General features: G+C 57.1%; 3 protein-coding genes across 5 annotated transcripts; all 3 read right to left on the reverse strand.

The window, feature by feature from the left end:
• Nucleotides 1-6,231: 6,231 nt before the first annotated feature.
• Nucleotides 6,232-11,095, reverse strand: LOC120383857 (acetylcholinesterase-like). Of its 2 annotated transcripts, XM_039502145.1 has the most exons (4): nucleotides 11,011-11,095; nucleotides 8,025-9,519; nucleotides 6,916-7,082; nucleotides 6,232-6,492 (listed from the first exon to the last, which is right to left on the reverse strand). In XM_039502145.1, the coding sequence occupies exons 2-4, from the start codon at nucleotides 9,509-9,511 to the stop codon at nucleotides 6,428-6,430; spliced, it is 1,719 nt and encodes a 572-aa protein (XP_039358079.1). In that variant the 5' UTR covers nucleotides 9,512-9,519; nucleotides 11,011-11,095; the 3' UTR covers nucleotides 6,232-6,427. The 2 variants fall into 2 exon arrangements, with proteins under 2 accessions (XP_039358079.1, XP_039358080.1); XM_039502146.1 differs by lacking the exon at nucleotides 11,011-11,095 and having other exon boundaries at nucleotides 8,025-9,793.
• Nucleotides 11,096-12,357: 1,262 nt separating this feature from the next.
• Nucleotides 12,358-19,883, reverse strand: LOC120383856 (acetylcholinesterase-like). 2 transcript variants are annotated; one of them, XM_039502143.1, is made up of 5 exons: nucleotides 19,801-19,883; nucleotides 16,709-18,203; nucleotides 15,600-15,766; nucleotides 13,890-14,056; nucleotides 12,358-12,635 (listed from the first exon to the last, which is right to left on the reverse strand). In XM_039502143.1, the coding sequence occupies exons 2-4, from the start codon at nucleotides 18,193-18,195 to the stop codon at nucleotides 13,914-13,916; spliced, it is 1,797 nt and encodes a 598-aa protein (XP_039358077.1). In that variant the 5' UTR covers nucleotides 18,196-18,203; nucleotides 19,801-19,883; the 3' UTR covers nucleotides 12,358-12,635; nucleotides 13,890-13,913. The 2 variants fall into 2 exon arrangements, with proteins under 2 accessions (XP_039358077.1, XP_039358078.1); XM_039502144.1 differs by lacking the exon at nucleotides 13,890-14,056.
• A 1,220-nt stretch (nucleotides 19,884-21,103) lies between these two features.
• On the reverse strand, nucleotides 21,104-26,110 carry LOC120383858 (acetylcholinesterase-like). Its single transcript, XM_039502147.1, has 3 exons — nucleotides 24,600-26,110; nucleotides 22,605-22,771; nucleotides 21,104-21,325 (listed from the first exon to the last, which is right to left on the reverse strand). The coding sequence occupies exons 1-3, from the start codon at nucleotides 26,102-26,104 to the stop codon at nucleotides 21,285-21,287; spliced, it is 1,713 nt and encodes a 570-aa protein (XP_039358081.1). The 5' UTR covers nucleotides 26,105-26,110; the 3' UTR covers nucleotides 21,104-21,284.
• Between the last annotated feature and the right edge of the window lie 864 nt (nucleotides 26,111-26,974).

The following is a 26,974-nucleotide window of genomic DNA, read 5'->3' on the forward strand; positions in this document are numbered from 1 at the left end:
GACGTTTCACAGGATTCTTCGCCCTCACCGGAAGTGACGCCAGCCAACGGCTTGCAGAAATTGACGTTCGAAGCAGGAAATGGGTCTGCCCCGAACGGAAATGTTCGCGCCATCTCTTTGTGGAATGTACCAATTTCATCCCCCCGTTTGTGGAATGTACCGAATTCATACCCCCTTTGTGGAATGTGAATGTACCAAATTCATACCCCCCCTTTGTGGAGCATACCAAATTCATACCCCCCTTTGTGGAATGTGAATGTACCAAATTCATACCCCCCCTTTGTGGAGCATACCAAATTCATAGCCGCTCTTTTGTGGCATGTACCAAATTCATAGCCCCCATCCCGGTTTGTGGAATGTACCAAATTCATTACCCCCCCCCACTTTTGTGGAACGTACCAATTTCATATCCATTCTTTGTGGAGCATCCCAAATTTATAGCCGCCCCTTTGTGGACTGTACCAAATTCATCCCCACCTTTGTGGAATACATCAAATTCACCCAGCCCTTTGTGGAATGTACCAAATTCATACCCCCCTTTGTGGAATGTACCAAATGCATACCCCCCTCCCTGCATGTGGAGCATATCAAGCTGACCCCTCTCTCTCCCACTGCCCTGTGTCCCCTCCCACGTGGGTGTGGGGTTTTTCAGAGCTTACGACGCCCCCGATTGAAATGAACCCCACGGACACCAGGGCTCTGGACTCAGCTGTATTGACCCCGCTGTGGGGGCTGGAAGCACCAGTTGGGGGGCGCGAGCGCCCGGTTTGCACCATCACCCCCCCCCCACCCGGGGTGCGCCGGAGCTGGGGCCCCTATTCGTTGCAGTAGTCGCCGCTGGAGCAGCACTTGTACTCGGCGTGGCGCCCGGTCTCCGGGTCATCCCACGTCAGGCCACACTTCTTGTTATCCGCCTGGATGCAGCCCAGCATCTTCTGCTCCACCTGGTCGCCTGCAAGGGGGGAGGCAGAGGGAGCAGGGGTGAGCCAGCGGCTCCCATCTCACCTGCACCAGCGAGTTGAGCCCCTTTAGCTTCCCCCGGTGGGATGAAAGGGACACAAGCCCGCCCCCAGTGGGTATGGGGGGGTTGACACAGAATGGCCTGGGTCGTCGTGGGGGACTGTGCCTCTGAGGGCTGAGCTTCCCAGACAGAGAGACCCGGCGGGATGCTGCCTGCAAAGCTCTTGGCATTGTGCAGACAGTTGGGGCAGGGCCCTGAAGAAACCAGAGCGCTTGCTTACGCACTGAGTGATCACATAAGAATGGCCACACTGGGTCAGAGCAAAGGTCCATCCAGCCCAGTGTCCTATCTTCTGACAGTGGCCACTGCCAGGTGCTTCAGAGGGAATGAACAGAACAGGGCAATTATTGAGTGATCCAGCCCCTGTCATCCACTCCCAGTTCCTGGCAGTCAGAGGTTAAGGGTCACCCAGAATATGACCATAAGAACGGCCATAGTGTGTCAGCCCAGTGGTCCATCTAGCCCAGTCTCCTGTCTTCCTATAGCGTCTGGCAGCAGATGCTTGAGAGGCAATGACCAGAACAGGGTGATTATCAAGTGATCCATCCTCGGTCATCCAGTCCCAGCTTTTAGCCATCAGGGGTTCAGAGTATGGGGTGAACAACACAGCCTGTGTTATGTATAGGTTTGGAAAGACTCTGTTTTTATCAGTAAATGTCCATTTCACCACACACACATAAACTGACAAAATACATTTCCTATGATAACTGAAATTTGTAAGGAGTCCAGTGCCACCTTAAAGACTAACATTTATTTGGGCATAAGCTGAGGTTTTTTACCCACAGAAGCTTATTTGGTACATTCTCCAAATAAATCTGTTAGTCTTTAAGGTGCCACCGGACTCCTTGTTGTTTTTGTGGATATAGACTAACATGGCTACCCCCTGATACTTTAAATTTGTAGACAAAGTAAGAAAAATGCCGCTTACGAACTTATCAGAGTTTGCTTTAAGGCTATTTCCATTCTACGTTTCGATATGTGATGTTGGCAATTTGTGTTTTATGGGTTATAAAAGCTTTAGCTTTTCAGATCTCAACAACTACTGTCAGGAAATAATTATTGTCCAACCCCTCCCTTATTGTCTGAAACCCCTCCAATTTCCTGCAACTGTGAAAATGTAAATCGATAAAAATTGGGGAAAAAAATGTTGAAAACCCCAAATTTTGCACAACTGTGAAAATGTAAATAGATATAAAAATGCTTAAAAATAAACATTGATATTATGTGTCAAAATGATAAAAATTGAAGTCTGCCAAGCTTAGTTATACAGGAGTAGCCTAGATGAAAATAAGTGTGTGTGTGTGTGTGTGTGTGTGTGTGAATGTGTCTGAGTAACTGAGAGACTCGGTAGGGCAGAGACACTGGTTTCAGGGCCTAGGCTGACGACCTGCAGGGTCCCCACTGCCAACATGCGTGTAGGAGATGGGGTGCACCTGGGAGTGTGCCTGAGAGAGTCAGAGCGGGAAGCAATGATCAGTCACCACCCAGCCTCAGGAGGCTTAGCAGCATGTGGGGTTCAGTGGTTGGAGCCCATCCCGTGCGGAGAGTTGGGTGGGATCAAGGTGTGCTAGTGTGTGCAGGAGGAAGGGGGGTTATTGGAGGTGGGGAGAAAGATCACAGTGCCCCCTAGGGGGCATGGAAAAGTGGAGGTGCTGATTGGCTGGAGGCAAAGGAGGTGGAGCCACAGGGGTCCTATAAAGATGGGCCAAGCAGGGTTGGGGGATGGGATGCAATTTAAAACTATGCCATGGGCTGTGGTCCAGATAATGCAAGCCATGTCTTGGAAGGATTGGGATGGCGGGTCTATGGCCTCTAGGTGGGTGCGGCCAACAGAGGGGGCAGGGCCAGCTCAGACACTGATGGGCCAGCAGTGGAAGGTGAGAGGCCCAAGGAGGAAAGGGGTGTGGTTATTGATTTTGAGTGGGTGTGGCCAATGCTGTGGGCGGAGCTAACCACCTTTGTTCAGAGGTGGGGGATAAGGTAAGGGGTGTGAAACGGGGGAATAAGAGTTTTAGACAGAAGTGAGCAGGGGGAGGCTCTTGCCTCTGGATGGGTGCCAGCAAAGCCCCTAATGGAGACAGGAGACAAGGGCAGCCAAACGCCTGGGTCCTTACCGTAGGAGATGGTGACGGAGAGGCAGGCTTCCTTGGGAGGGTGGGAGTTGCAGCTCATTTTTTGGGGCATGCAGGGCATCCCTGGGTGCAAGGAGCTGCAGAGCCGGCAGCGCAGGGCATCAGCTGTGGAGGGACGTGAGAGATGAGCATCCATCAGGCTTTGGCCGCTCAACCTGTCACCCGGGCATCCCCCCAAAGGAGTGGTCCCCAGCAGTGCCCACCACTGGCTTCCCCTATTGCAGCCTCTGGGGCTTGGCTCTGGGAGGGGAGTGGAGTCTAGTAGTTACAGCAGGGGGGAGCTGGGAGCCAGAACTCCTGGGTTCTATCCCTAGCTCTAGAGGAGAGACGAGATCTAGTGGGTTAGAGCAGAGGGGCTGGGTGTCAGGACTCCTGGGTTCTATCTCCAGCTATAGGAGGAGAAAGGGATCCCCTACAGCAGAAGCAGCTCAGGGTCTGTATATTTCACACTGTAGTGGAATTCCCCCTGCAGCCCGAGACGGCACTTACCCCCTAGCATGAGGCAGAGCAGGGCAGAGGCTGTGAGGAGCAGAGCCCGGGCCATGCTGGGCTCCTCTGGGTCGAGGCAGGTGCTGGGTCAGGGGAGTGGAGAGTTCTCAGCTGGTGGAGATGCAGACTCCTGGATGATTGCAGGGGGGCTCGGGGCTGGCTTTATCCTCCCACAATCCCCTGAGGGCCAACGCCCGCAGATCACTCATGGGGGTGGAGGACAGCGAGACTGGAGTCACTGGACTGTGGCTGATGTCCAAGGAGATTGCCAGGTGGACTCCCACACAGAGAACAGCCGCTGCCCAGAAGCAGCACGTGCCCTCCCTCCACCAGGGATACATTCAGCACGGGGGCTGGGAGTCACGACTCCTGGGTTTTTTCCCTGACCGTGAGAGTGGAGTGGGTCTAGTAGGCTGGGGTGAGGGAGGTTGGGAGCCAGGACTCTTGGGTTCCGACCCCAGTTCTGGGAGGGGAGTGGAGTTTAGTGGTTAGAGCTGGGGGAGCTGGGAGCCAGGACTCCTGGGTTCTATTCCCCCAGCTCTGTGAGGGGAGTGGGATGTAGTGGTTAGAGCAGGGGACACGGGGAATCAGGATTCTCGGTTCTAGTCCTAGGCCCACCATTGTTTTTTGGCAAGACTTTTTCCCTAGTTTGTAAACAATATTGCATCAGCCATGAAATATGTTTCCGATATGTAACCTCACCCTCTGAGATCTGCTGTAGGAATTATTGTGGGGGGCAGTTCTCTGCCCCGCGTTACACAGGGGGTCAGACTGAATGATCACAATGGCTCTTTCTGCCCTTGGAATATATGGATCTATGAAGCTATAAATACCCTGTGCGGAGGTGGGCTGCATCCTGATGAACTGGCATAAATAAGGACAAACACTTTGTTCTCACAGTTAATGGGTTCGGCTTGATCTGTTCATGAGGGAATTAGGACATTGCCTCCCTCATATTTACCTGCTATTGAGTCAGTGGCAACCCCAGTGTGGCGCTAGGGGGCGCTGTGCTGTAGGGCTTGGGGTGGGGGCTCAGTAGGGGGCGCTCTCCCTTCGCAGGCAGTACTGACCCAGGTGCCTGGAGATAAAATGTAAAATAAAGACCCTGAATACACCAGATCCATCCCTGGTTCTATCCTGCTAGACTCACTCCTCTTCCAGAGCCAGGGAGGGAACCCAGGAGTCCGGGTTCCCAGTCCCGCACTGAATCTAGCCGTGGAGACTGATCCGTGCCCAGCAGTGATTGTTTTCTGGGTGGGCAGCTACTATGAAGTGGCTCTGCTCTGTCCCTCCAGCCAGCCCCCCACCCCTGGGCGATGCTCCCTGCATGGCTGGCCACGGCACGGAAGGATAATGTCAGTCCCTAGCCCCCCTGTGATCAGTCTAAGACCTCTGTACTCCCTGCACCTCTGTATTCCCTCAGAGAAGCCCAGCATGCCTAGGGTCTGACTCCCAGACCCCTGCTCCAACCCCACTAGACCCCACACCCCTCTCAGGGCTGGAATAGATCCCAGCAGTTCTGACTCCCAGCCCCTCCCCCCTGGCTCTAACCCCCTAGACCCCACTCCCCTTCCAGGGCTGGGAAAAGAACCCAGGTGTTCTGACTCCCAGATCCCCCCCGCTCTAACCCACTAGCCTCCACTCCCTTCCCAGAGCTGAGAATAGAACCCAGGAATCTTGACTCCCAGCTCCCCCACTCCCCTTTGAGAGCCAACGATAGGGCCCAGGAGTTTTCACTCCCAGCCCCCTTTCCTCTGGGGTGGACAAATGAGTGTTGAAGATGCTGAAATCAGCCCCTTGGTGTGGTATCCGTGACCCTCTAATGAGATGCATATGTCCAGCTGCCCTGGAAAAGGCCGTGTCAACTAGTATCCTTAGTGGAGGTGGAGCTCTCCTTGGAGGAGTCAGGGGTGTGGATGGGGATCACTGGTCTCTGCCTGCCATGCCAGGCGTTACGTGCTCAGCACAGGCAACTTTTCCACCAGGGGCTTGAGTCAACCCAGGGTGAGCAACCCCTGCAGTGCCACTGAAAGAGGATGAATCACAGCCCCGGGTCCTCTCAGTCACTCACAGGCCACTCCCCTGCCACGTCTCGGGTGAGCAACCCACCAGATCTCTGCTCGGCCATGGAGATGTCTGGGGTAACCCCATCAAACTGACAGAACCTCAGGAGGGGAAAAGTGGTGTCACTTTGCAATGCATAATGATTGGAGTGTGGGGGTCTGGGAGCCAGGACTCCTGGGTTCAATCCATGGCTTGGAGACGAGAGTGGGGCCTACTGAGTTGGAGGGGGGTGGGAGTCAGGACTCCTGGGTTCTTCTATCTCAGTTGGTGATGCACATAATAAATAATAATAACAGAAGGTGTTTATTAAAGAAAGCAGCTCCTGACCCAAACAGGCTTCTACACAGCTCTCGGTCCAGAGTGGTCTTCCTTGTTTACCAGGGACACCACATTGGCTGGAGCGAGATGCTGCACACCGTGACATCTAATGGCTGAATGACATACTGCTAGGAACCAGGCCTGGAAAAAAGAACAGGAGTACTTGTGGCACCTCAGAGACTAACAAATTTATTTCAGCATAAACTTTCGTGGGCTACAGCCCACTTCTTCGGATGCAAGGTAGTCAGTGCTAAGTGAATAGGATGATATCTCCATCTAGTGGCCAGATTAATTACTATAGCAGCCGCCTCCTAACTCCCCGCTGGGGGAATTACTCCTTTTGCTCAGCTGGTGGTAGGCGTCTGGGATTTGATGCTGCAGGTCCTGGCTTCCTCCATGGGGCTCAGTTCTCCTTCTCTTCCTCATGTTCCTTCTTCCTTGAGGGGTCAGCGGTTCTGTGCGTCTCAGCTGGGGGAGGAAACGCAGATGTCATTCTGCCACTGAAAAGGCCCAAACAACCACAAACTGGGCTTGAGTTTGGGGCTGCCCCACAGCACGTGGGTTCTGGGAACCTCAGGGGATGGGAGAGCTCCCCACAGGTGTCTGCCCCTCTAGGAGGCCAGAGGATCATCCCATGTTCACGTGAAAAATGGCAAATGGGACACAAGGCTTTTCCCCTCTAGGGGATGCCAGCTGTAATCCATCCTCAGATCTAGGGGACTGGCTGGCTCGGGAGGGCAGGGAATGGCACAGAGGGAATTTTCCCTATAGGGTGTGCCAGCTCCAATCTGGCCCCAGGATGGGGGCACTGGCTGCTTCAGGGGGACAGAGAATGTGACATGAGGCCTTTCCCCTCTAGCGCTGCAATCCTCTTACCCTACTGATGCTCACCTGTGGGGCTTGGCTTCTCTTTGAGCAGCGATGCTAAGAAGCCACAGTGCTGGGTGGGCGATGTCCCCTTGACCTGGGGTGGCTCTGTGCTGATGCGGACGAAGTTTTGCTCCTTGGAGTTGTAGAGGGGCCACTGCTCCTGGCTGCCCTCTGACCCTGTGGGGTTCCTGGGGGAAAATTCAGCACGTCCCGTGGATGTTAGAACTGGACCTGGGTGGGGATGGGAATGTGCTCCAGCTGGAGTCTGACACCCAGATGCAGGAGTCATGGGGAGTCAACCTGCACAGTCTGGCTCCTTTCCAAAATGGCCACCCTCAGTTAAGATGGCTGCCACTTCCTGTTCTTCTCAAATGGACTAATACTCAGGGTGCCACTGTTCTCTATGAGACTGAAGCCACATGCTGCCCTCAGTGAAGATGGCTTTCCTTTTGTGCTCTCAGACACAGAATAGGCAGTGTCGGGAGCAGAGCAACATAGCGGGAGAGGGAAGGACACTGTGGTGGTGGGGAAACATGGGGCCACAGACCTGGGCGGGAAGGAGGCTGAAGCCAGAGTTTGCCCTTATTTAAGATGTCCACTGTCTCTTGTCCTTCCAAACAGGAGAAAGCAATGTCTTTCCCTAACTAAAGATGGCCACTTCCTTCTAATGTTCTCAATGGGATTGAAGCCACAGGTGGCGGTGGTGGTAGTATCAGGGTTTTCTGAGTATCTGGGGTTTGTAGCTTTGTTTTTGTCAGGGCGGGCCTGGGGAAGAGGAGCCAGCCAGGGGCTGCTATCTAAGCTACGTGTTTTCCTGCAGGAGCGTGTTCGTGTTGTTGTGTTTTCAAAATATCCATGTGAAAGAGGAAGGGGACTGTTACTAACCATGAATCATCATGTTTAAAATTTTGCCTCCCTCATAAAAATTTAGCTCTCCCTCCAGCCAGGGGTGTAAGTTGGAGATATCGTGACCTATATTTAGAAAGGAACTCTTCTGAGACTTGGCTGCCGGACCACGTTGTGGACAACTGGCTCCAGGGGGACACCCGCTGTGCTGGTTTGATCCCTGGGGCTGCGTTTTGGGCTGTTAGGACTCAGGGGCATGAGAGGATTCTGGGGGATTCCCTTACCCGCTCCTGGCAAACTCCGCCCAGTACCGCATCACCCTGCGTCTCAGCCCGGTCTCGGCCTCCGTGAGAGTGTAGTTGGCGCCCCACAGGAATGCCAGAGTCCCGAAGAGGTAGGGCACCTCGGAGCCGTGGGGCACCCCCATCCACTCAGGTAAAGACAAGCCAGGAATGCGGTGAGTGAAGTAGTAGGTGTACACGGGACTGCCGGCCTCCGCCTCTCGCCCAGCCACCTCAGCTACCGGGCACACAAAGAGGTGGTCACCGGTGGTTTGATCCATGGCCCATAAGTACCGTGCCTCATCCTGCCTCTCCTGGCTGTACCGCCGTGCCACGATCTGGACGGCTTCTTCGGGGGCCTCTGGCATTGCCAGCCTCACCACCTGCAGCAGCTCTTCCCAGCCGATGTGGCTGGTGTTCTCCAGGCTGAAGTTAAGAGGACTGAATTTTAACAGGTAGGCGCCTTCATTGGAGGTGAACCCGGCCAGGATGGGCATAGGCTGGCTGTGCCCGGCCCTCAGCAGCCTTGGTGGTGTATCAGGGAGGAAATCCCCATCTGGTGTCGGCACAAAGGGAAATGCCAGCAGGTCCTTGCGGCGTAAGACGGAGAACTCGTGTTTGGGGATCTCATCGGGTTCCTTCCCCTGCAGGCAGCCCACCAGGGCGGTGTCGTCACCAGCAGCGCAGCCCAGCAGCTGGCCCAGCCTCCGGCCTCTCTCCTTGGCCTCCTCGAGGGAAATCCAAGTCCATGGTGCGGTGGCGGCTCCGCTCTGCAGCGCGGCGCGGGTGAAGAGGGCCCGGCTCCCCGCAGAGAGGAGGTGGAAGCTGACTGAGGAACCGCCGGCGCTCTGGCCAAAGAGCAGGAAACGAGCTGGGTCTCCACCAAAGGCAGCCGCGTTGTCCCGCAGCCAGCGCAATGCCAGGTGCTGGTCCCACAGGCCGGCGTTCCCTGGGGCGGCTGGGGGCAGAGACAGGAAGCCCAGCGCCCCCAGCCGGTAGTTCATGGAGGCCACAATCACGTTCTCGGTGGTGGCTAAGAAGCGCCCGTCATAGAGGTCGAGTGAGGCTGCACCTGAGATGAACCCCCCACCATGGATCCAAATGAGGACGGGGGCCGTCCCATTAGGCTGGGGATAGGGCACCCAGACATTGAGGAAGAGGCAGTCCTCAGACAGCGGTCTTTTCGGTGTCCAGACATTAGCCTCAGGGAGACCAGTAAGCAGAACCTGGTGGCAGGCATTGCCAAAGCCGATGGCCTCCAGGACGTGGCTCCAGGGCTGGTGGGGAAGCGGTTTCTGGAAGCGCAAGGCCCCCACGGGGGGCTCAGCGTAGGGGATGCCCAGGAAGGCTGTCACTGTGCCAGAGCCGGCCTGGAGGCGCTTGCCCCGGATGGGGCCGCTGGTGGTGAGCACCACGGTGCCGTTGTTATCAGAGCCAGAGCTGGGGCCCGTCAGGGAGAGGAGGAGCAGGCCGGGGAGGAGTCCCAGCATCGTAGCAGCTGGAAGGGAACCCCCCACAAGGGAGTTACAGGGAAAGGGCCATAGGTCCTTTCCCCTTCAGCTATTGCCAGTCCTGATCTGATCCAAGCCCTCCACCAATAGATGGGGGCAGATAGTTTCCTTTGCTGTCCTTGTTCCCCTTTAGCAAATACAGCCCCTCCGGTCATTCACCCTTTTGCTGAGCTCACCCTGGTACGTCCTTCACCCCACTGCAGGTGAGAGCACCCTTCCTGCCCTGGGAGAATGAGCCTGGGCAGGACGGCAACCATCACAATCCCCTACCCACTACTGGTAGAACCCAGGAGTCCTGGCTCCCAGCTCCCCCACTTCTAACGACTAGACTCCCCTCCCCTCCCAGAGGTGGGGATAGAACCCAGGAGTCCTGGCTCCCAGCCCCCCTGCTCTAACCCATGAGACCCCACTCCCCTTCCAGAGGTGGGGATTGAGCCCCAGCCCCCTCTACTCTAACCTATGAGACCCCACTCCTCTCCCAGAGCTGGGGATAGAACCCAGGAGTCCGGCACATAGTCATCTCACACAGTGGCTATACAAATTGTACCCCTGAGCCCAGCAGCTGTGGGACCCAAGTTACTGACCAAGGCAGCAGAGAGCAGAGGAACCATATAGAGTAGAGGTAATGAGGACACAGTGACAAACAGATGGTCCAGACCCGGGGAGGAAGCTGCAGGGTCTGTGTGGACGGGCACAGGATCTAGTGGGTTGGGAGGAGGGTCAGGAGTCCTGGGTTCTAGCCCCAACTCTGGCAGGGGAGTGGGGTCCAGTGGGTTAGAGCAGGGGGGCTGGGAGTCAGAACTGGAGAGGGAGCTTCGGAGCATCAAACCCTCCTTGGAAATGCGGAGCAATGGCAAATATAGAATCCAGGCCCAAGGTGGGGGACTGGCTGGGTTGTGGGGTAGGGAATGGGACCCAGAGTCTTTCTCCTCCATGGAGACACTGGTTGTGGTCTTCCCCCAGTGTGGTGAAGGGGACAGGGGGCCTTTCCCCTCCAGGGGATGCTGGCTCCGATCCAGGCCCAGATCCCCCTGCCCCTCTCTCTGTACATTGGGGTAGAAAGAAGACTCATCCACCCCCTTTACCCCGCGCCGTGTGTGTGTGTGTGTGGGGGGGTGACTGTCATGTGCACTGCCAGCTGGCCGGGGAAGGTACCTTTTCCTGCACCTTGTATTGTATAAGGGCCTGCAACTGTCATCAAGAAACTACCGATTTTCTTGGGCACCCTGGAGAATACAGCTCTTCCTTGCTGTCCATTGAGCACCAGCAAAGAGGGGAGTGGGGTCTAGTGGTTAGAGCAGGGGCGCCTGGGAGCCAGGACTCCTGGGTTCTATCCCCAGCTCTTGCTGTGGGGTCTGAGAACTGGTGTATTGGATGGGTAATTCGCAGGGCAGATCCAATATCCAGCGCTCGATGCCACATCGTTCCCTCCCTTGACTCCTCTCTCCCCTGGGGGGCCAGCGGCAGCACAGACTCACCTGTCTGTCTCCCCAGTGCAGTTGCAACTTTGTGGCTCTCGCTGCAGCTCACAGTTCAGCGAACGGGGGATGATGGAGCCGACTGGACGGCTCCCACCCAGAGACTAACAGCCCCCGCGGTTTATTGATCCTGAGAGCAGTGACCTTGCTGAGCTCAGCACATGCATGGGGGGAGGGGGCGATGGGCCGGCCGAAGAGAGTCCAGGGCAGGGGCCAAAGGCTTCGATACACAGCGGAAAGGCTCCCCTGGCTGAAATGCAGCCACCTCTGGGGTGGGGCAGCAGATAACATCCACCCAGCAGCGCTGCACGGGCATCACTCCCTCGGCACCGAGATGCAGCCACCTCTGGGGTGGGGCACAGCAGCCGTTGAGCACATGGGAAGGTAACGTAATGGTTTAGGAGTCAGGGGATTGAATAGGAGCTGGGAAGGCAGAGTTCACCTCCCATATCTTACTGGGGGTGGGGGACGCGTTGGGGGTTCATTGACGCTGGGGAGGGGGCAGGCCTCCTTGGAAAGACCTGGGGGAAATATATTTTCTGCCCCAGGCAGTACATGGCAGAGCGGCTGCCCCACTGGCAGCTGAAGTGAAGGATCGACTCCTGCTCCAGCAGCTGGGGGGAAGGATGGGGGAGAGGGTTAGGGCTTGAAAGGTTTCAACCAAGCTGTGTGTAACTAGTGCACATGTGAATTGACGTTTGCGCTGAAGAGCCAGGTTCGACGCTTCAAACCCTGCTTGGAAATGCATCTCGTGGGAGCAATGGCAAATATAGAATCCGGGGCGGGGGGGAAATGGGACATGAGGCTTTTCCCCCCCAGGGGATTCTGTTTCTGATCTAGCCTGTTGTCCCCCCAACCCCTCTCTCTGTATATTGGATACAAAGAAGCCTCCACCACATCCCTGGCATGTGCGGGGTGACAACTGCCCAGGCAGGAACTGTCCCTGTGGCTTGTATTATATAATGACCCACAACTTGTCATCAATAAAGGACTGATTACTGAGGCTCCCTGAGTGTGTACGGCTCTTTCTCACTGTCCACTGAGCACCAGCAAAGACAGGAGTGGGGTCCAGGATTAGAGTAGGGGGCTGGAAGCCAGGACTCCTGGGTTCTCTCCCCAGCTCTGGGAGGGGAGTGGGGTCTGGTGGTTAGAGCAGGGGCGGCTGGGAGCCAGGACTCCTGGGTTCCATTTCTGGCTCTGGGTGGGGAGTGTGATCTCTGGGCTTCGTCAACTGTCTGTTGAAACCCCAGAGCATCATTCACCTCCCCATGTAATCTGTGCCCCTCGTTATCTGGACACGGACCTCCCTGCCCACAACACACACACACACACGCGCGCTCTCTCCCTCTCCCCACTGCTTAGGAGCAGCTAACCAATCTTGCACACCAGGGTTGTGTCTGTAGACTGAATATGCTTTAATGCACCAGGAGGCTACAGGGGGTGGTTAAGTCCGGCGATCACTGAGGGGTTTATCAGTGTGATTAATAAATCAGCAGGTGCCGCAGGCGCTAACAGGAACTGGATGCTGTCATCTGCAAGGAGGGTCGGGTCCCCCTGGCAGGGGAATTGTAATTGCTCAGCTCCTCATGCGCCACTTCCTGAGCCCCGCAAATCCTGGTCTGCTCCTGCGGGACACACAGTGAGTGGGGTTAACAGCAGCGGGGATACACTCAGCCTGAGCGGGGTTTGGTGTGGTTGAAAGCGGGATGGGAAACCTGCAGCCGAAACCTAGGGGCTGGAAGGTGGGGGCTCAGTAGGGGGTGCTGTCCCCTGGCAGTCAGTGCTGACCCTAGTGTGGCACTAGGGGGCGCTGTGCTGCAGGGAGCAGGGTGGGGGTTTAGTAGGGGGCGCTGTCCCCTCACAGTCTGTTCCGACTGCAATGCTACATTCTAGCAGTAGGGGACGCTGTGCTGCTGGGGTTCCCGTGTTTCCCAGCATCTGTGACCCCAGGGTGCAACATGCAAGGGTCTGTTCTATCTCCCATAAGAGGCCAGTGGCACATAGGATTCCCAGTGTCTATTGGTTTCTCCTTCACTCCCTTGTCACACAGCGGCCAGCCCCCCCCTCCTCCTGAACCCAGCTGCATTTCATTCTTTCATCACCTTCTTTTTCTTCCTCACCTTTAGTGGCCCCGAGCCCCCAGCCTCCTCTGTCTTTGGATCCATCCTGCCATGCTGACACAGAGCTGGTCCCAGCTGGCAAAGGTTTTACTGGGCTGTAACAGCCACTTTGGAGAGGCCTGACAAACTCACTACACCTAACACCCCCCCTTTCATGGTATTTATCCATAAACTCCGTCATGTGAAGCTTCTGTTATACCGAGCCCCGTAATCATTGCGAGATGTACGTACGGAGGATGTTTAAGGAGCTGTGCTTAAGTACTGAAAATATGTTTTAGAGACCAAGGGAAAGAATGGCTTATTTGCCTGTCTACCTCAGTGCTCGTGTAAATGAAGCTCCATTTACATACGGTGTCCATATGAGGATGTGAATTTAACACAGGAGAAAAGACACCGGTGAATGAACCATGGGGCGGGGAAAGGGGGCGCATCCTCACGCTGGGGATAAAATCATGCTTTTGGGGGGATATAAAGAGAAGAAAAAGAACAAAGAGGAAGCACCACTAGGTGGCGCTGGTACACAGTCTTCCAAAGTTCTTTAGTGTGCAAGCAAGTTGTGACTCTTGGGAAGACACACTGTGGAGGTGTAACATCCCATGTTCCCATGGGGTGAGGGGAATTGGATATGAGGCCCTTTCCCTTTGGGGGCACTAGCTCTGATACAGGTCCAGTGCGGAGGGGGGACTGGCTGGCTCGGGGGGGGGGGCATGCAGCCTTTCCCCTCTAGAGTTGCTGTCCCCTCACCCCACTGCTGCTCACCTTTGGCGTTCTGCTGCGCTCTGGTCAGCCATGCCAAGAACCTGCAGTGCCGGGCAGGTGATGGCCCCTTGACCTGGGGCGGCTCCATGCCAATGCGGAAGAAGTTCTGCTCCATGGGGTCATAGCGGGGCCACTGCTCCCTGCTGTTCCCTGCCCCTGTGGGATTCCTGGGGGGGGGAACACGCCCCACACGGGGAGGTGAATGATGCTCTGAGGTTTCAACAGACAGTTGATGAAGCCCATAGATCACACTCCCCACACAGAGCCAGGCCTGGGCAGGGATGGGAACATGCTCCACTGGAGTCTGACATCCCAGACCAGGGGGTCATTAAACTTGCAAAGTCTAGCCCTTTTCCAGAATGGCTCCCATCCCTTGTTGTTCCCAGTCAGAGTGAAGCTGCAGGCTGTCCTCAGTTAAGATGGTGGCTGCCTTTACTTCTCCTCACATGGGGTGATGCCACAGGTTGCCCTTTATAAAGATGGCTGCTGTCTTCAGTTGTTCTCAAGTTTGAAGCCACAGGCTGCCCTAAGTTATGATGTCTGCTATTGGCCTACAGCTCTTGCATAAAGTGAGACTGCTCCTAGGAATGATGGCATGGGCAGCGGGTATCAGAGGCTGGGGGAGGCTGAGCCTCCCCAAACAGCCAGGCGTGGCCCTGCCCATGCCCCGCCCCCAGCCCCCCCCCCCCGCTTCCCACTCGGCACGGTTCCAGTCTCCCTGTGGGGTGGCTCCGGCTGGGGTTGGGGGTGCTCCGTGGCTGGGGGCACTAGCCTCGGGTGGGGGCCAGTGGCTGCGGTGGGGGCAGCTCTGGGCGTTGGTGGGGGGTACAGAAGGGGAAGGGCCTCAGGTGGAAGGGGCGGGGCTGGCAGCTAGCCTCCCCCAGCCCATGGTTCACGTGCCACCCTTGAACGATGGCCACTGTTTTCCATTATCTAAGCCCTAAAAGTTAGGCTGCCAGAGCTGACTGAGGAAGCTGTGCTGACCCAACGCCCAGTGTAGCTGCAGTTATGTGGGTGGAAGGAGGGCATAGGCGCCCACTTTCCCTCTTTTCTGTGGGTGCTCGACCTCCCTCTGCCCCCCGCCCCCACCCCCACCCCCACTCCACCCCTTCCATGAGGCCCCACCCCCCCCCAGCCCCGATTATGACTCCTTCCCCAAATCCCTGCCCAGGCCCCGCCTCTTCCCCGCCTCCTCCCTTTAGCACGCCACATTCCCGCTCCTCCGCCTCCCTCCCGGAGAGTGCAAACAGGTGTTTGGCAGCTGCGGGGCGGGAAGCGCTGGGAGGTAGGCGGAGGAGCGGGGACCCGGCGCGCTCAGAGGAGGAGGCGGGAAAGAGGTGGGGCCAGGGAACGGGGTGAGGGGAGCTTGGCTGCCGGTGGGTGCAGAGCACTCACTCATTTTTCCCCCTGGGTGCTCCAGCCCCGGAGCACCCACGGAGTCGGCGCCTATGAAGGAGGGTGCTGTGAATGCAGCGATTGTGGTTTGGGCTTTTCCCCTCTAGGGGATGCCAGCTGTAATCCATCCTCAGATCTACGTGACTGGCTGGCTCGGGAGGGCAGGGAATGGCACAGAGGGAATTTTCCCTATAGGGTGTGCCAGCTCCAATCTGGCCCCAGGATGGGGGCACTGGCTGCTTCAGGGGGACAGAGAATGTGACATGAGGCCTTTCCCCTCTAGCGCTGCAATCCTCTTACCCTACTGATGCTCACCTGTGGGGCTTGGCTTCTCTTTGAGCAGCGATGCTAAGAAGCCACAGTGCTGGGCGGGAGATGTCCCCTTGGTCTGGGGCGGCTCTGTGCTGATGCGGACGAAGTTTTGCTCCTTGGAGTTGTAGAGGGGCCACTGCTTCTGGCTGCCCTCTGACCCTGTGGGGTTCCTGGGGGAAAATTCAGCACGTCCCGTGGAGGTTAGAACTGGACCTGGGTGGGGATGGGAATGTGCTCCAGCTGGAGTCTGACACCCAGATGCAGGAGTCATTGGGAGTTAACCTGCACAGTCTGGCTCCTTTCCAAAATGGCCACCCTCAGTTAAGATGGCTGCCACTCCCTGTTCTTCTCAAATGGACTAATACTCAGGGTGCCACTTTTCTCCATGAGACTGAAACCACATGCTGCCCTCAGTGAAGATGGCTTTCCTTTTGTGCTCTCAGACATAGAATAGGCAGTGTTGGGAGCAGAGCAACATAGCGGGAGAGGGAAGGACACTGTGGTGGTGGGGAAACATGGGGCCACAGACCTGGGCGGGAAGGAGGCTGAAGCCAGAGTTTGCCCTCATTTAAGATGTCCACTGTCTCTTGTCCTTCCAAACAGGAGAAAGCCATGTCTTTCCCTAACTAAAGATGGCCACTTCCTTCTAATGTACTCAATGGGATTGAAGCCACAGGTGGCGGTGGTGGTAGTATCAGGGTTTTCTGAGTATCTGGGGTTTGTAGCTTTGTTTTTGTCAGGGCGGGCCTGGGGAAGAGGAGCCAGCCAGGGGCTGTTATCTAAGCTACGTGTTTTCCTACAGGAGCGTGTTCGTGTTGTTTTGTTTTCAAAATATCCATGTGAAAGAGGAAGGGGACTGTTACTAACTATGAATCATCATGTTTAAAATTTTGCCTCCCTCATAAAAATTTAGCTCTCCCTCCAGCCAGGGGTGTAAGTTGGAGATATCGTGACCTATATTTAGAAAGGAACTCTTCTGAGACTTGGCTGCCGGACCACGTTGTGGACAACTGGCTCCAGGGGGACACCCGCTGTGCTGGTTTGATCCCTGGGGTTGCGTTTTGGGCTGTTAGGACTCAGGGGCACGAGACGATTCTGTGGGATTCCCTTACCCGCTCCTGGCAAACTCCGCCCAGTACCGCATCACCCTGCGTCTCAGCCCGGTCTCAGCCTCCGTGAGAGTGTAGTTGGCACCCCACATGGATGCCATGGTCCCAAAGAGGTAGGGCACCTCGGAGCCGTGGGGCACCCCCATCCACTCAGGTAAAGACAAGCCAGGAATGCGGTGAGTGAAGTAGTAGGTGTACACGGGACTGCCGGCCTCCGCCTCTCGCCCAGCCACCTCAGCTACCGGGCACACAAAGAGGTGGTCACCGGTGGTTTGATCCATGGCCCATAAGTACCGTGCCTCATCCTGCCTCTCCTGGCTGTACCGCCGTGCCACGATCTGGACGGCTTCTTCGGGGGCCTCTGGCATTGCCAGCCTCACCACCTGCAGCAGCTCTTCCCAGCCGATGTGGCTGGTGTTCTCCAGGCTGAAGTTAAGAGGACTGAATGTTAACATGTAGGCGCCTTCGTTGGAGGTGAACCCGGCCAGGATGGGCATAGGCTGGCTGTGCCTGGCCCTCAGCAGCCTTGGTGGTGTATCAGGGAGGAAATCCCCATCTGGTGTCGGCACAAAGGGCAGCCCCAGCAGGTCCTTGCGGTGTAAGACGGAGAACTCGTGTTTGGGGAACTCCCCAGGTTCCTTTCCCTGCAGGCAGCCCACCAGGGCGGCGGTTTCACCATCGGCGCAGCCCAGCAGCTGGCCCAGCCTCCGGCCTCTCTCCTTGGCCTCCTCGAGGGAAATCCAAGTCCATGGTGCGGTGGCGGCTCCGCTCTGCAGCGCGGCGCGGGTGAAGAGGGCCCGGCTCCCCGCAGAGAGGAGGTGGAAGCTGACTGAGGAACCGCCGGCGCTCTGGCCGAAGAGCAGGAAACGAGCTGGGTCTCCACCAAAGGCAGCCGCGTTGTCCCGCAGCCAGCGCAGCGCCAGGTGCTGGTCCCACAGGCCGGCGTTCCCCGGGGCGGCTGGGGGCAGAGACAGGAAGCCCAGTGCCCCCAGCCGGTAGTTCATGGAGGCCACGATCACGTTCTCGGTGGCGGCTAAGAAGCACCCGTCATAGATGTCGAGTGAGGCTGCACCTGTGAAGAACCCCCCACCATGGATCCAAATGAGGACGGGGGCCGTCCCATTAGGCTGGGGATGGGGCACCCAGACGTTGAGGAAGAGGCAGTCCTCGGACCGCGGTCTTTTCGGTGTCCAGACATTAGCCTCAGGGTGACCAGTAAACAGAACCTGGTGGCAGGCATTGCCAAAGCTGGTGGCCTCCAGGACGTGGCTCCAGGGCTGGTGGGGAAGCGGTTTCTGGAAGCGCAAGGCCCCCACGGGGGGCTCGGCATAGGGGATGCCCAGGAAGGCCATCACTGTGCCGGAGCTGGCCAGGAGGCGCTTGCCCCGGATGGGGCCGCTGGTGGTGAGCACCACGGTGCCGTTGTCATCAAAGCCAGAGCTGGGGCCCGTCAGGGAGAGGAGGAGCAGGCCGGGCAGGAGTCCCAGCATCGCAGCAGCTGGAAGGGAACCCCCCACAAGGGAGTTACAGGGGAAGGGCCATAGGGCCTTTCCCCTTCAGCCATTGCCAGTCCTGATCTGATCCAAGCCCTCCACCAATAGATGAGGGCAGATAGTTTCCTTTGCTGTCCTTGTTCCTCTTTAGGAAATACAGCTCCTCCAGTCATTCACCCTTTTGCTGAGCTCACCTGGTACGTCCTTCACCCCACTGCAGGTGAGAGCACCCTTCCTGCCCTGGGAGAATGAGCCCAGGAAGGACGGCAACCATCACAATCCCCTACCCACTACTGGTAGAACCCAGGAGTCCTGGCTCCCAGCTCCCCCACTTCTAACGACTAAACTCCCCTCCCCTACCCTCCCAGAGGTGGAGATAGAACCCAGGAGTCCTGACTCCCAGCCCCCTCTACTCTAACCCATGAGACCCCACTCCCCTTCCAGAGGTGGGGATTGAGCCCCAGCCCCCTCTACTCTAACCTATGAGACCCCACTCCCTTCCCAGAGCTGCGGATAGAACCCAGGAGTCCTGGCTCTCAGCCCTCCTGCTCTAACCCATGAGACCCCACTCCTCTCCCAGAGCTGGGGATAGAACCCAGGAGTCCGGCACATGGTCATCTCACACAGTGGCTACACAAATTGTACCCCTGAGCCCAGCAGCTGTGGGACCCAAGATACTGACCAAGGCAGCAGAGAGCAGAGGAACCATATAGAGTAGAGGTAATGAGGACACAGTGACAAACAGATGGTCCAGACCCAGGGAGGAAGCTGCAGGGTCTGTGTGGACGAGCACAGGATCTAGTGGGTTGGGGGAGGGGTCAGGAATCCTGGGTTCTAGCCCCAACTCTGGCAGGGGAGTGGGGTCCAGTGGGTTAGAGCAGGGGGGCTGGGAGTCAGAACTGGAGAGGGAGGTTTCGGAGCATCAAACCCTCCTTGGAAATGCGGAGGAACGGCAAATATAGAATCCAGGCCCAAGGTGGGGGACCGGCTGGGTTGGGGGGTAGGGAATGGGACCCAGAGTCTTTCCCCTCCATGGGGACACTGGTTGTGGTCTGCCCCCAGTGTGGTGAAGGGGACAGGGGGCCTTTCCCCTCCAGGGGATGCTGGCTCCGATCCAGGCCCAGATCCCCCTGCCCCTGTCTCTGTACATTGGGGTAGAAAGAAGACTCATCCACCTCCCCTACCCACCGTCGTGTGTGTGTGTGTGTGTGGGGCAGGGTGACTGTCATGTGCACTGCCAGCTGGCCGGGGAAGGTACCTTTTCCTTTCCTTTCCTTTCCTTTCCCTGCGCCTTGTATTGTATAAGGGCCTGCAACTGTCATCAAGAAACTACCGATTTTCTTGGGCACCCTGGAGAATACAGCTCTTCCTTGCTGTCCATTGAGCACCAGCAAAGAGGGGAGTGGGGTCCAGTGGTTAGAGCAGGGGCAGCTGGGAGCCAGGACTCCTGGGTTCTATCCCCAGCTCTTGCTGTGGGGTCTGAGAACTGGTGTATTGGATGGGTAATTCGCAGGGCAGATCCAATATCCAGCGCTCGATGCCACATCGTTCCCTCCCTTGACTCCTCTCTCCCCTGGGGGGCCAGCGGCAGCACAGACTCACCTGTCTGTCTCCCCAGTGCAGTTGCAGTTTTGTGGCTCTCGCTGTGGCTCACAGTTCAGCAAACGGGGGATGATGGATCTGTCTGAACGGCTCCAACCCAGAGACTAACAGCCCCCGCGGTTTATTGATCCTGAGAGCAGTGACCTTGCTGAGCTCAACACATGCATGGTGGGGGTGGGGCGGGCATGGGCTGGCCGGAGGGAGTCCAGGGCAGGGGCCAAAGGCTTCGATACACAGCAGAAAGCCACAGCAGAAAGGTGAAATGCAGCCACCTCTGGGGTGGGGCAGCGGATAACATCCACCCAGCAGCGCCGCACGGGCATCACTCCCTCGGCGCCGAGATGCAGCCACCTCTGGGGTGGGGTACAGCAGCCGTTGAGCACACGGGAAGGTAACATAATGGTTTAGGAGTCAGGGGGAAATATGTTTTCTGCCCCAGGCAGTACATGGCAAAGTGGCTGCCCCACTGGCAGCTGAAGTGAAGGATCGACTGACTCCCTGCTCCAGCAGCTGGGGAGAAGGATGGGGGAGAGGGTTAGGGCTTGAAAGGTTTCAACCAAGCTGTGTGTAACTAGTGCACATGTGAATTGACGTTTGCGCTGGAGAGCCAGGTTCGGCGCTTCAACCCCTGCTTGGAAATGCATCTCGTGGGAGCAATGGCAAATATAGAATCCGGGGGGGGGATGGGACATGAGGCTTTTCCCCTCCAGGGGATTCTGTTTCTGATCTAGCCTGTTGTCCCCCCAACCCCTCTCTCTGTATATTGGGATACAAAGAAGCCTCCACCACATCCCTGGCATGTGCGGGGTGACAACTGCCCAGGCAGGAACAGTCCCTGTGGCTTATATTATATAATGACCCACAACTTGTCATCAATAAAGGACTGATTACTGAGGCTCCCTGAGTGTGTACGGCTCTTTCTCACTGTCCACTGAGCACCAGCAAAGACAGGAGTGGGGTCCAGGATTAGAGTAGGGGGCCGGAACCCAGGACTCCTGGGTTCTCTCCCCAGCTCTGGGAGGGGAGTGGGGTCTGGTGGTTAGAGCAGGGGCGGCTGGGAGCCAGGACTCCTGGGTTCCATTTCTGGCTCTGGATGGGGAGTGTGATCTCTGGGCTTCGTCAACTGTCTGTTGAAACCCCAGAGCATCATTCACCTCCCCATGTAATCTGTGCCCCTCGTTATCTGGACACGGACCTCCCTGCCCACAACACACACACACATACACACACACGCGCGCTCTCTCCCTCTCCCCACTGCTTAGGAGCAGCTAACCAATCTTGCACACCAGGGTAGTGTCTGTAGACTGAATATGCTTTAATGCACCAGGAGGCTACACGGTGTGGTTTAGTCCGGCGATGACTGAGGGGTTTATCAGTGTGATTAATAAATCAGCAGGTGCCGCAGGCGCTAACAGGAACTGGATGCTGTCATCTGCAAGGAGGGTCGGGTCCCCCCGGCAGGGGAATTGTAATTGCTCAGCTCCTCATGCGCCACTTCCTGAGCCCCGCAAATCCTGGTCTGCTCCTGCGGGACACACAGTGAGTGGGGTTAACAGCAGCGGGGATACACTCAGCCTGAGCGGGGTTTGGTGTGGTTGAAAGCGGGATGGGAAACCTGCAGCCGAAACCTAGGGGCTGGAAGGTGGGGGCTCAGTAGGGGGTGCTGTCCCCTGGCAGTCAGTGCTGACCCTAGTGTGGCACTAGGGGGCGCTGTGCTGCAGGGAGCAGGGTGGGGGTTCAGTAGGGGGCGCTGTCCCCTCACAGTCCGTTCCGCCTGCAATGCTACATTCTAGCAGTAGGGGACGCTGTGCTGCTGGGGTTCCCGTGTTTCCCAGCATCTGTTACCCTAGGGTCCAACATGCAAGGGTCTGTTCTGTCTCCCATAAGAGGCCAGTGGCACATAGGATTCCCAGTTTCTATTGGTTTCTCCTTCACTCCCTTGTCACACAGCGGCCAGCCCCCCCCCTCCCCCCGAACCCAGCTGCATTTCATTCTTTCATCACCTTCTTTTTCTTCCTCACCTTTAGTGGCCCTGAGCCCCCAGCCTCCTCTGTCTTTGGATCCATCCTGCCATGCTGACACAGAGCTGGTCCCAGCTGGCAAAGGTTTTACTGGTCCGTAACAGCCACTTCGGAGAGGCCTGACAAACTCACTACACCTAACACCCCCGCTTTCACGGTATTTATCCATAAACTCCGTCATGTGAAGCTTCTGTTATACCGAGCCCCGTAATCATTGCGAGATGTACGTACGGAGGATGTTTAAGGAGCTGTGCTTAAATACTGAAAATATGTTTTAGAGACCAAGGGAAAAAGCAGAGTTCTGCCGGACAAAGAATGGCTTATTTGCCTGTCTACCTCGGTGCTCGTGTAAATGAAGCTCCATTTACATACGGTGTCCATATGAGGATGTGAATTTAACACAGGAGAAAAGACACCGGTGAATGAACCATGGGGCGGGGAAAGGGGGCGCATCCTCACGCTGGGGATAAAATCATGCTTTTGGGGGGATATAAAGAGAAGAAAAAGGACAAAGAGGAAGCACCACTAGGTGGCGCCGGTAGACAGTCTTCCAAAGTTCTTTAGTGTGCAAGCAAGTTTTGACTCTTGGGAAGACACACTGTGGAGGTGTAACATCCCATGTTCCCATGGGGTGAGGGGAATTGGATATGAGGCCCTTTCCCTTTGGGGGCGCTAGCTCGGATCCAGGTCCAGTGCGGAGGGGGGACTGGCTGGCTCGGGGAGGGGGGGGCATGCGGCCTTTCCCCTCTAGAGTTGCTGTCCCCTCACCCCACTGCTGCTCACCTTTGGTGTTCTGCCGCGCTCTGGTCAGCCATGCCAAGAACCTGCAGTGCCGGGCAGGTGATGGCCCCTTGACCTGGGGCGGCTCCATGCCGATGCGGAAGAAGTTCTGCTCCATGGGATCATAGCGGGGCCACTGCTCCCTGCTGTTCCCTGCCCCTGTGGGATTCCTGGGGGGGGGGGGGAACACGCCCCACACGGGGAGGTGAATGATGCTCTGAGGTTTCAACAGACAGTTGATGAAGCCCATAGATCACACTCCCCACACAGAGCCAGGCCTGGGCAGGGATGGGAACATGCTCCACTGGAGTCTGACATCCCAGACCAGGGGGTCATTAAACTTGCAAAGTCTAGCCCTTTTCCAAAATGGCTACCACCCCTTGTTGTTCCCAGTCAGAGTGAAGCTGCAGGCTGTCCTCAGTTAAGATGGTGGCTGCCTTTACTTCTCCTCACATGGGGTGATGCCACAGGTTGCCCTTTATAAAGATGGCTGCTGTCTTCAGTTGTTCTCAAGTTTGAAGCCACAGGCTGCCCTAAGTTATGATGGCTGCCATTGGCCTACAGCCCTTGCATAAAGTGAGACTGCTCCTAGGAACGAAGGGATGGGTGGCGGGTATCAGAGGCTGGGGGAGGCTGAGCCTCCCCAAACAGCCAGGCGTGGCCCCGCCCATGGCCCGCCCCCATGTCCGTCCACCCCCCCCCCCCGCTTCCCACTCGGCACGGTTCCAGTCTCCCTGTGGGGTGGCTCCGGCTGGGGTTGGGGGGGCTCCGTGGCTGGGGGCACTAGCCTCGGGTGGGAGCCAGTGGCTGCGGTGGGGGCAGCTCTGGGCATTGGTGGGGGGTACAGAAGGGGCAGGGCCTCAGGTGGAAGGGGCGGGGCTGGCAGCTAGCCTCCTCCAGCCCGTGGTTCACGTGCCACCCATGAACGATGGCCACTGTTTTCCATTATCTAAGCCCTAAAAGTTAGGCTGCCAGAGCTGACTGAGGAAGCTGTGCCGACCCAACGCCCAGTGTAGCTGCAGTTATGTTGGTGGAAGGAGGGCATAGGCGCCCACTTTCCCTCTTTTCTGTGGGTGCTCGACCTCCCTCTGCCCCCCGCCCCCACCCCCACCCCCAATCCACCCCTTCCATGAGGCCCCACCCCCGCCCTGCCCCTATTCTGACTCCTTCCCCAAATCCCTGCCCAGGCCCCGCCTCTTCCCCGCCTCCTCCCTTGAGCGCGCCACATTCCCGCTCCTCCGCCTCCCTCCCGGAGAGTGCAAACAGCTGTTTGGCAGCTGCGGGGCGGGAAGCGCTGGGAGGTAGGCGGAGGAGCGGGGACCCGGCGCGCTCAGAGGAGGAGGCGGGAAAGAGGTGGGGCCAGGGCACGGGGTGAGGGGAGCTTGGCTGCCGGTAGGTGAAGAGCACTCACTCATTTTTCCCTGTGGGTGCTCCAGCCCTGGAGCACCCACGGAGTCGGCGCCTATGAAGGAGGGTGCTGTGAATGCAGCGATTGTGGTTTGGGGAGGCAGTGTTCATACACCGGTGGAAAATCCCCTTCCCTCAAGGTAGGCCGTGTCTACACTATGGGGTGACTCCGGTCTAGCTACGGTGCTGTAGCCATGACCATATGGTCTTCGTAGCATAGACACCCCCTGAGTTTGCGTGGAAGGGCTGGGAAAGGACAGGCAGAATTCTGAGATCATTGGCTACTAGCTAAAAACCATGTTTCCTTTAATGAGAGTGGGTGTGTCCATGGGATCACTGACATCCCGATGAGGGAAGAAGGGAATTATCCCTAACAAGGAATCAGGGGGCTCAGATTTTACATTCCCAAAGTAACTTCAGCTCTGGGTCAGGGGCTTCAACCAAATAGATTAACTATTTTTCACAGGGCCTCCTTCTTGCCATGGCACTGAGCCGGGTCTTCCTGGGTGTTGTGTCCACCTGGCCAAAGAGTGACAGCTGCTCTCATGGTCTGGCTCAGGGGGACAAGAGGATTGTGGGGGATTCCCTTACCCGCTCCTGGCGAATTCCGCCCAGTACCGCATCATCCTGCGGCTCAGTCCCACCTCGGCCTCCGTGTGCGTGTGGTTGGCTCCTCTCACGGACACCAAGGTCCCAAACATGAAGAGCAGATCAGTGCTGTGTGGCACCCCTGTCCACTCAGGTGAAGACAAGCCGCTGCTTCGGTGGGTGAAGTCGTAGGCATACACGGGATTGCCCGCCTCCGCCTCTCGCCTAGCCATCTCGGCTATCGGGCACACAATGAAGTAGTCACCAAGGATTTGTTCCATGGCCCATCGGTACTGTGCCTCCCCCTGCTCCTCCCCCTCCTGGCTGTACTGCTGTGCCACGGCCTGGGCGGACTTTTCTGGTGCCCCTGGCGCTATCAGCCTCACCAGCTTCAGCAGCTCATGCCACCCGATGGAGCTGGCGTTCTCCATGTTGAAGCTGGGGACACTGCTACTTAGTAAGTAGGAGCCTTCGTTGGCAGTTATGCCGGTCAGGATGGGTATTATAGGCTGGTAATGCTGGGCCTGGAGTAGCCTTGGTGGTGTATCAAGGAGGAAATCCCCATCTGGTATCGGCACAAAGGGCAGCCCCAGCAGGTCCTTGCGGCCTAAGACGGAGAACTCATGTTTGGGGAACTCACTGGGTTCCTTCCCCTGCAGGCAGCCCACCAGGGCCGTGTCATCGCTATCGGTGCAGCCCAGCAGCTGGCCCAGCCTCTGGGCTCTCTTCTTGGCCGTTGTGGGTGAAATCCAAGCCCACGGTGCTGTCGGGGCTCCGCTCTGTATCGCGGCGCGGGTGAAGAGGGATCGGCTTCTCGGGGAGAGGAGGTGGAGGCCGACCGCGGCAGCCCCAGCACTCTGGCCGAAAAGCATCAAACGGGCCGGGTCCCCACCGAAGGTGGCTGCATTGTTCCGCAGCCAGCGCAGCGCCAGGCGCTGGTCCCACAGGCCGGCATTTCCTGGAGCGGCCGGGGGCAGAGACAGGAAGCCCAGGGCCCCCAGCCGGTAGTTCATGGAGGCCACGATCACGTTTTCGGTAGCGGCTAAGAAGCGGCCACTGTGGAGCTCCACAGAGGTTGCACCCATATAAAAACCCCCACCATGGATCCAGACGAGGATGGGGGCCGGCACGGGAGGCCGTGGATGGGGCATCCAGACATTGAGGAAGAGGCAGTCCTCGGACTGTGGTGTATTGAGGAAGAAAATGTCGGCATCAGGGTAATCAGTAAGCGGCGGCTGGTGGCAGGCGTTGCCAAAGCTGGTGGCCTCCAGGACGTGGCTCCAGGGCTGGTGGGGAAGAGGTTTCTGGAAGCGCAAGGCCCCCACAGGGGGCTTGGCGTAGGGGATGCCCAGGAAGGCCGTCACTGTGCCGGAGCCGGCTGGGAGGCGCTTGCCCCGGACGGGGCCGCTGGTGGTGAGCACCACAGTGCCGTCGTCATCAGAGCCAGAGCTGGGGCCTGGCAGGGAGAGGAGGAGCAGGGAGGGAAGCACGCGGAGGAGTCCCATCATGGCAGCAGCTGGAAGGGATGTGCTGGAGAACTGTGTAATGAATTGCGTTAGTCAAATATATACTCAATAATGCGAGCGGCATGAATATTATATATATATATAACAGTATACGAAAATATTGGGGAATTTTTGCTTTTGCATGTGATTTTGATAATACAGCACTTTTGACTTTGCTGCGACCGTTTCCACATCCAGTAACTGGTTTGTGCAAAATCCCCGGGCTGTTCAAATAGCAGGATGAAGCAGAGAGTCAAGAGGGAGCTGTTAACGCCGGCTGGGCACGAAGAAGCAAACCACAGAAACAGAGCAGTGAGAACTGTTGGAAGGTCAGAACACCTGGCTGGTGTGTGGATGTGTAAGAACAAGGCAGAGATGGGCTGGAAGCCAGACAGATGCAAGTCAAGTTTAGCAGGAGAAGTAAAAATGCATTAGGTTAGGTTACTAATTGTGATTTACAGACGAGAAGGTTGTTAACAAGGGCCTGTGGAGGGGGTGCCAGGCCTTTGTGGCCCAGGCTGGAGGCCCTGCTAATCTGCTGCACCCTGGCCCAGGAAACAGCTTTCTGAGAGGAAAAGAGCAGGGAATATTAGACCTCCCAGCTGGCAGCTATTTTGGACACTCAGTGATCTCTGTTCCCCCAGCTGCTAGAAGGGCTGGGGATCAGCAAGGGCCAATCAAGACCCAGCAGGCTGAAATTAAAGGACCTACTGGCTGCTAGTTCTTGGAGTTAGTGGACTGAGACCCAAGCTGAGTGTGGCCCAGGCTAGGCCACCATCCGTGGCTGGTGTTCAGAAGGAGCCCTGCTGATTCAATCCCCGAGAGGGGATTTAACCCCGAAGGTGGGACAGAATACACCCCTGCATTCACACC

Source organism: Mauremys reevesii, linkage group 15 (genome assembly GCF_016161935.1).
Source record: "Mauremys reevesii isolate NIE-2019 linkage group 15, ASM1616193v1, whole genome shotgun sequence".
In the NCBI taxonomy this organism is placed as follows: domain Eukaryota; kingdom Metazoa; phylum Chordata; order Testudines; family Geoemydidae; genus Mauremys; species Mauremys reevesii.

Bases quoted from the DNA above. Each gene is read 5' to 3' on its own strand.
- LOC120383857 (XM_039502145.1), bottom strand. From the start codon at position 9,511: ATGCTGGGACTCCTCCCCGGCCTGCTCCTCCTCTCCCTGACGGGCCCC. The intron at 7,083-8,024 runs GTAAGGGAATCC...ATTTTCCCCCAG, and splicing joins GCGGAGTTTGCCAGGAGCGG to GAACCCCACAGGGTCAGAGG. The intron at 6,493-6,915 runs GTGAGCATCAGT...TTCCTCCCCCAG, and splicing joins AGAGAAGCCAAGCCCCACAG to CTGAGACGCACAGAACCGCT.
- LOC120383856 (XM_039502143.1), bottom strand. From the start codon at position 18,195: ATGCTGGGACTCCTGCCCGGCCTGCTCCTCCTCTCCCTGACGGGCCCC. The intron at 15,767-16,708 runs GTAAGGGAATCC...ATTTTCCCCCAG, and splicing joins GCGGAGTTTGCCAGGAGCGG to GAACCCCACAGGGTCAGAGG. The intron at 14,057-15,599 runs GTGAGCATCAGT...TCCCCCCCCCAG, and splicing joins AGAGAAGCCAAGCCCCACAG to GAATCCCACAGGGGCAGGGA.
- LOC120383858 (XM_039502147.1), bottom strand. From the start codon at position 26,104: ATGATGGGACTCCTCCGCGTGCTTCCCTCCCTGCTCCTCCTCTCCCTG. The intron at 22,772-24,599 runs GTAAGGGAATCC...CCCCCCCCCCAG, and splicing joins GCGGAATTCGCCAGGAGCGG to GAATCCCACAGGGGCAGGGA. The intron at 21,326-22,604 runs GTGAGCAGCAGT...TGTGTCCCGCAG, and splicing joins AGCGCGGCAGAACACCAAAG to GAGCAGACCAGGATTTGCGG.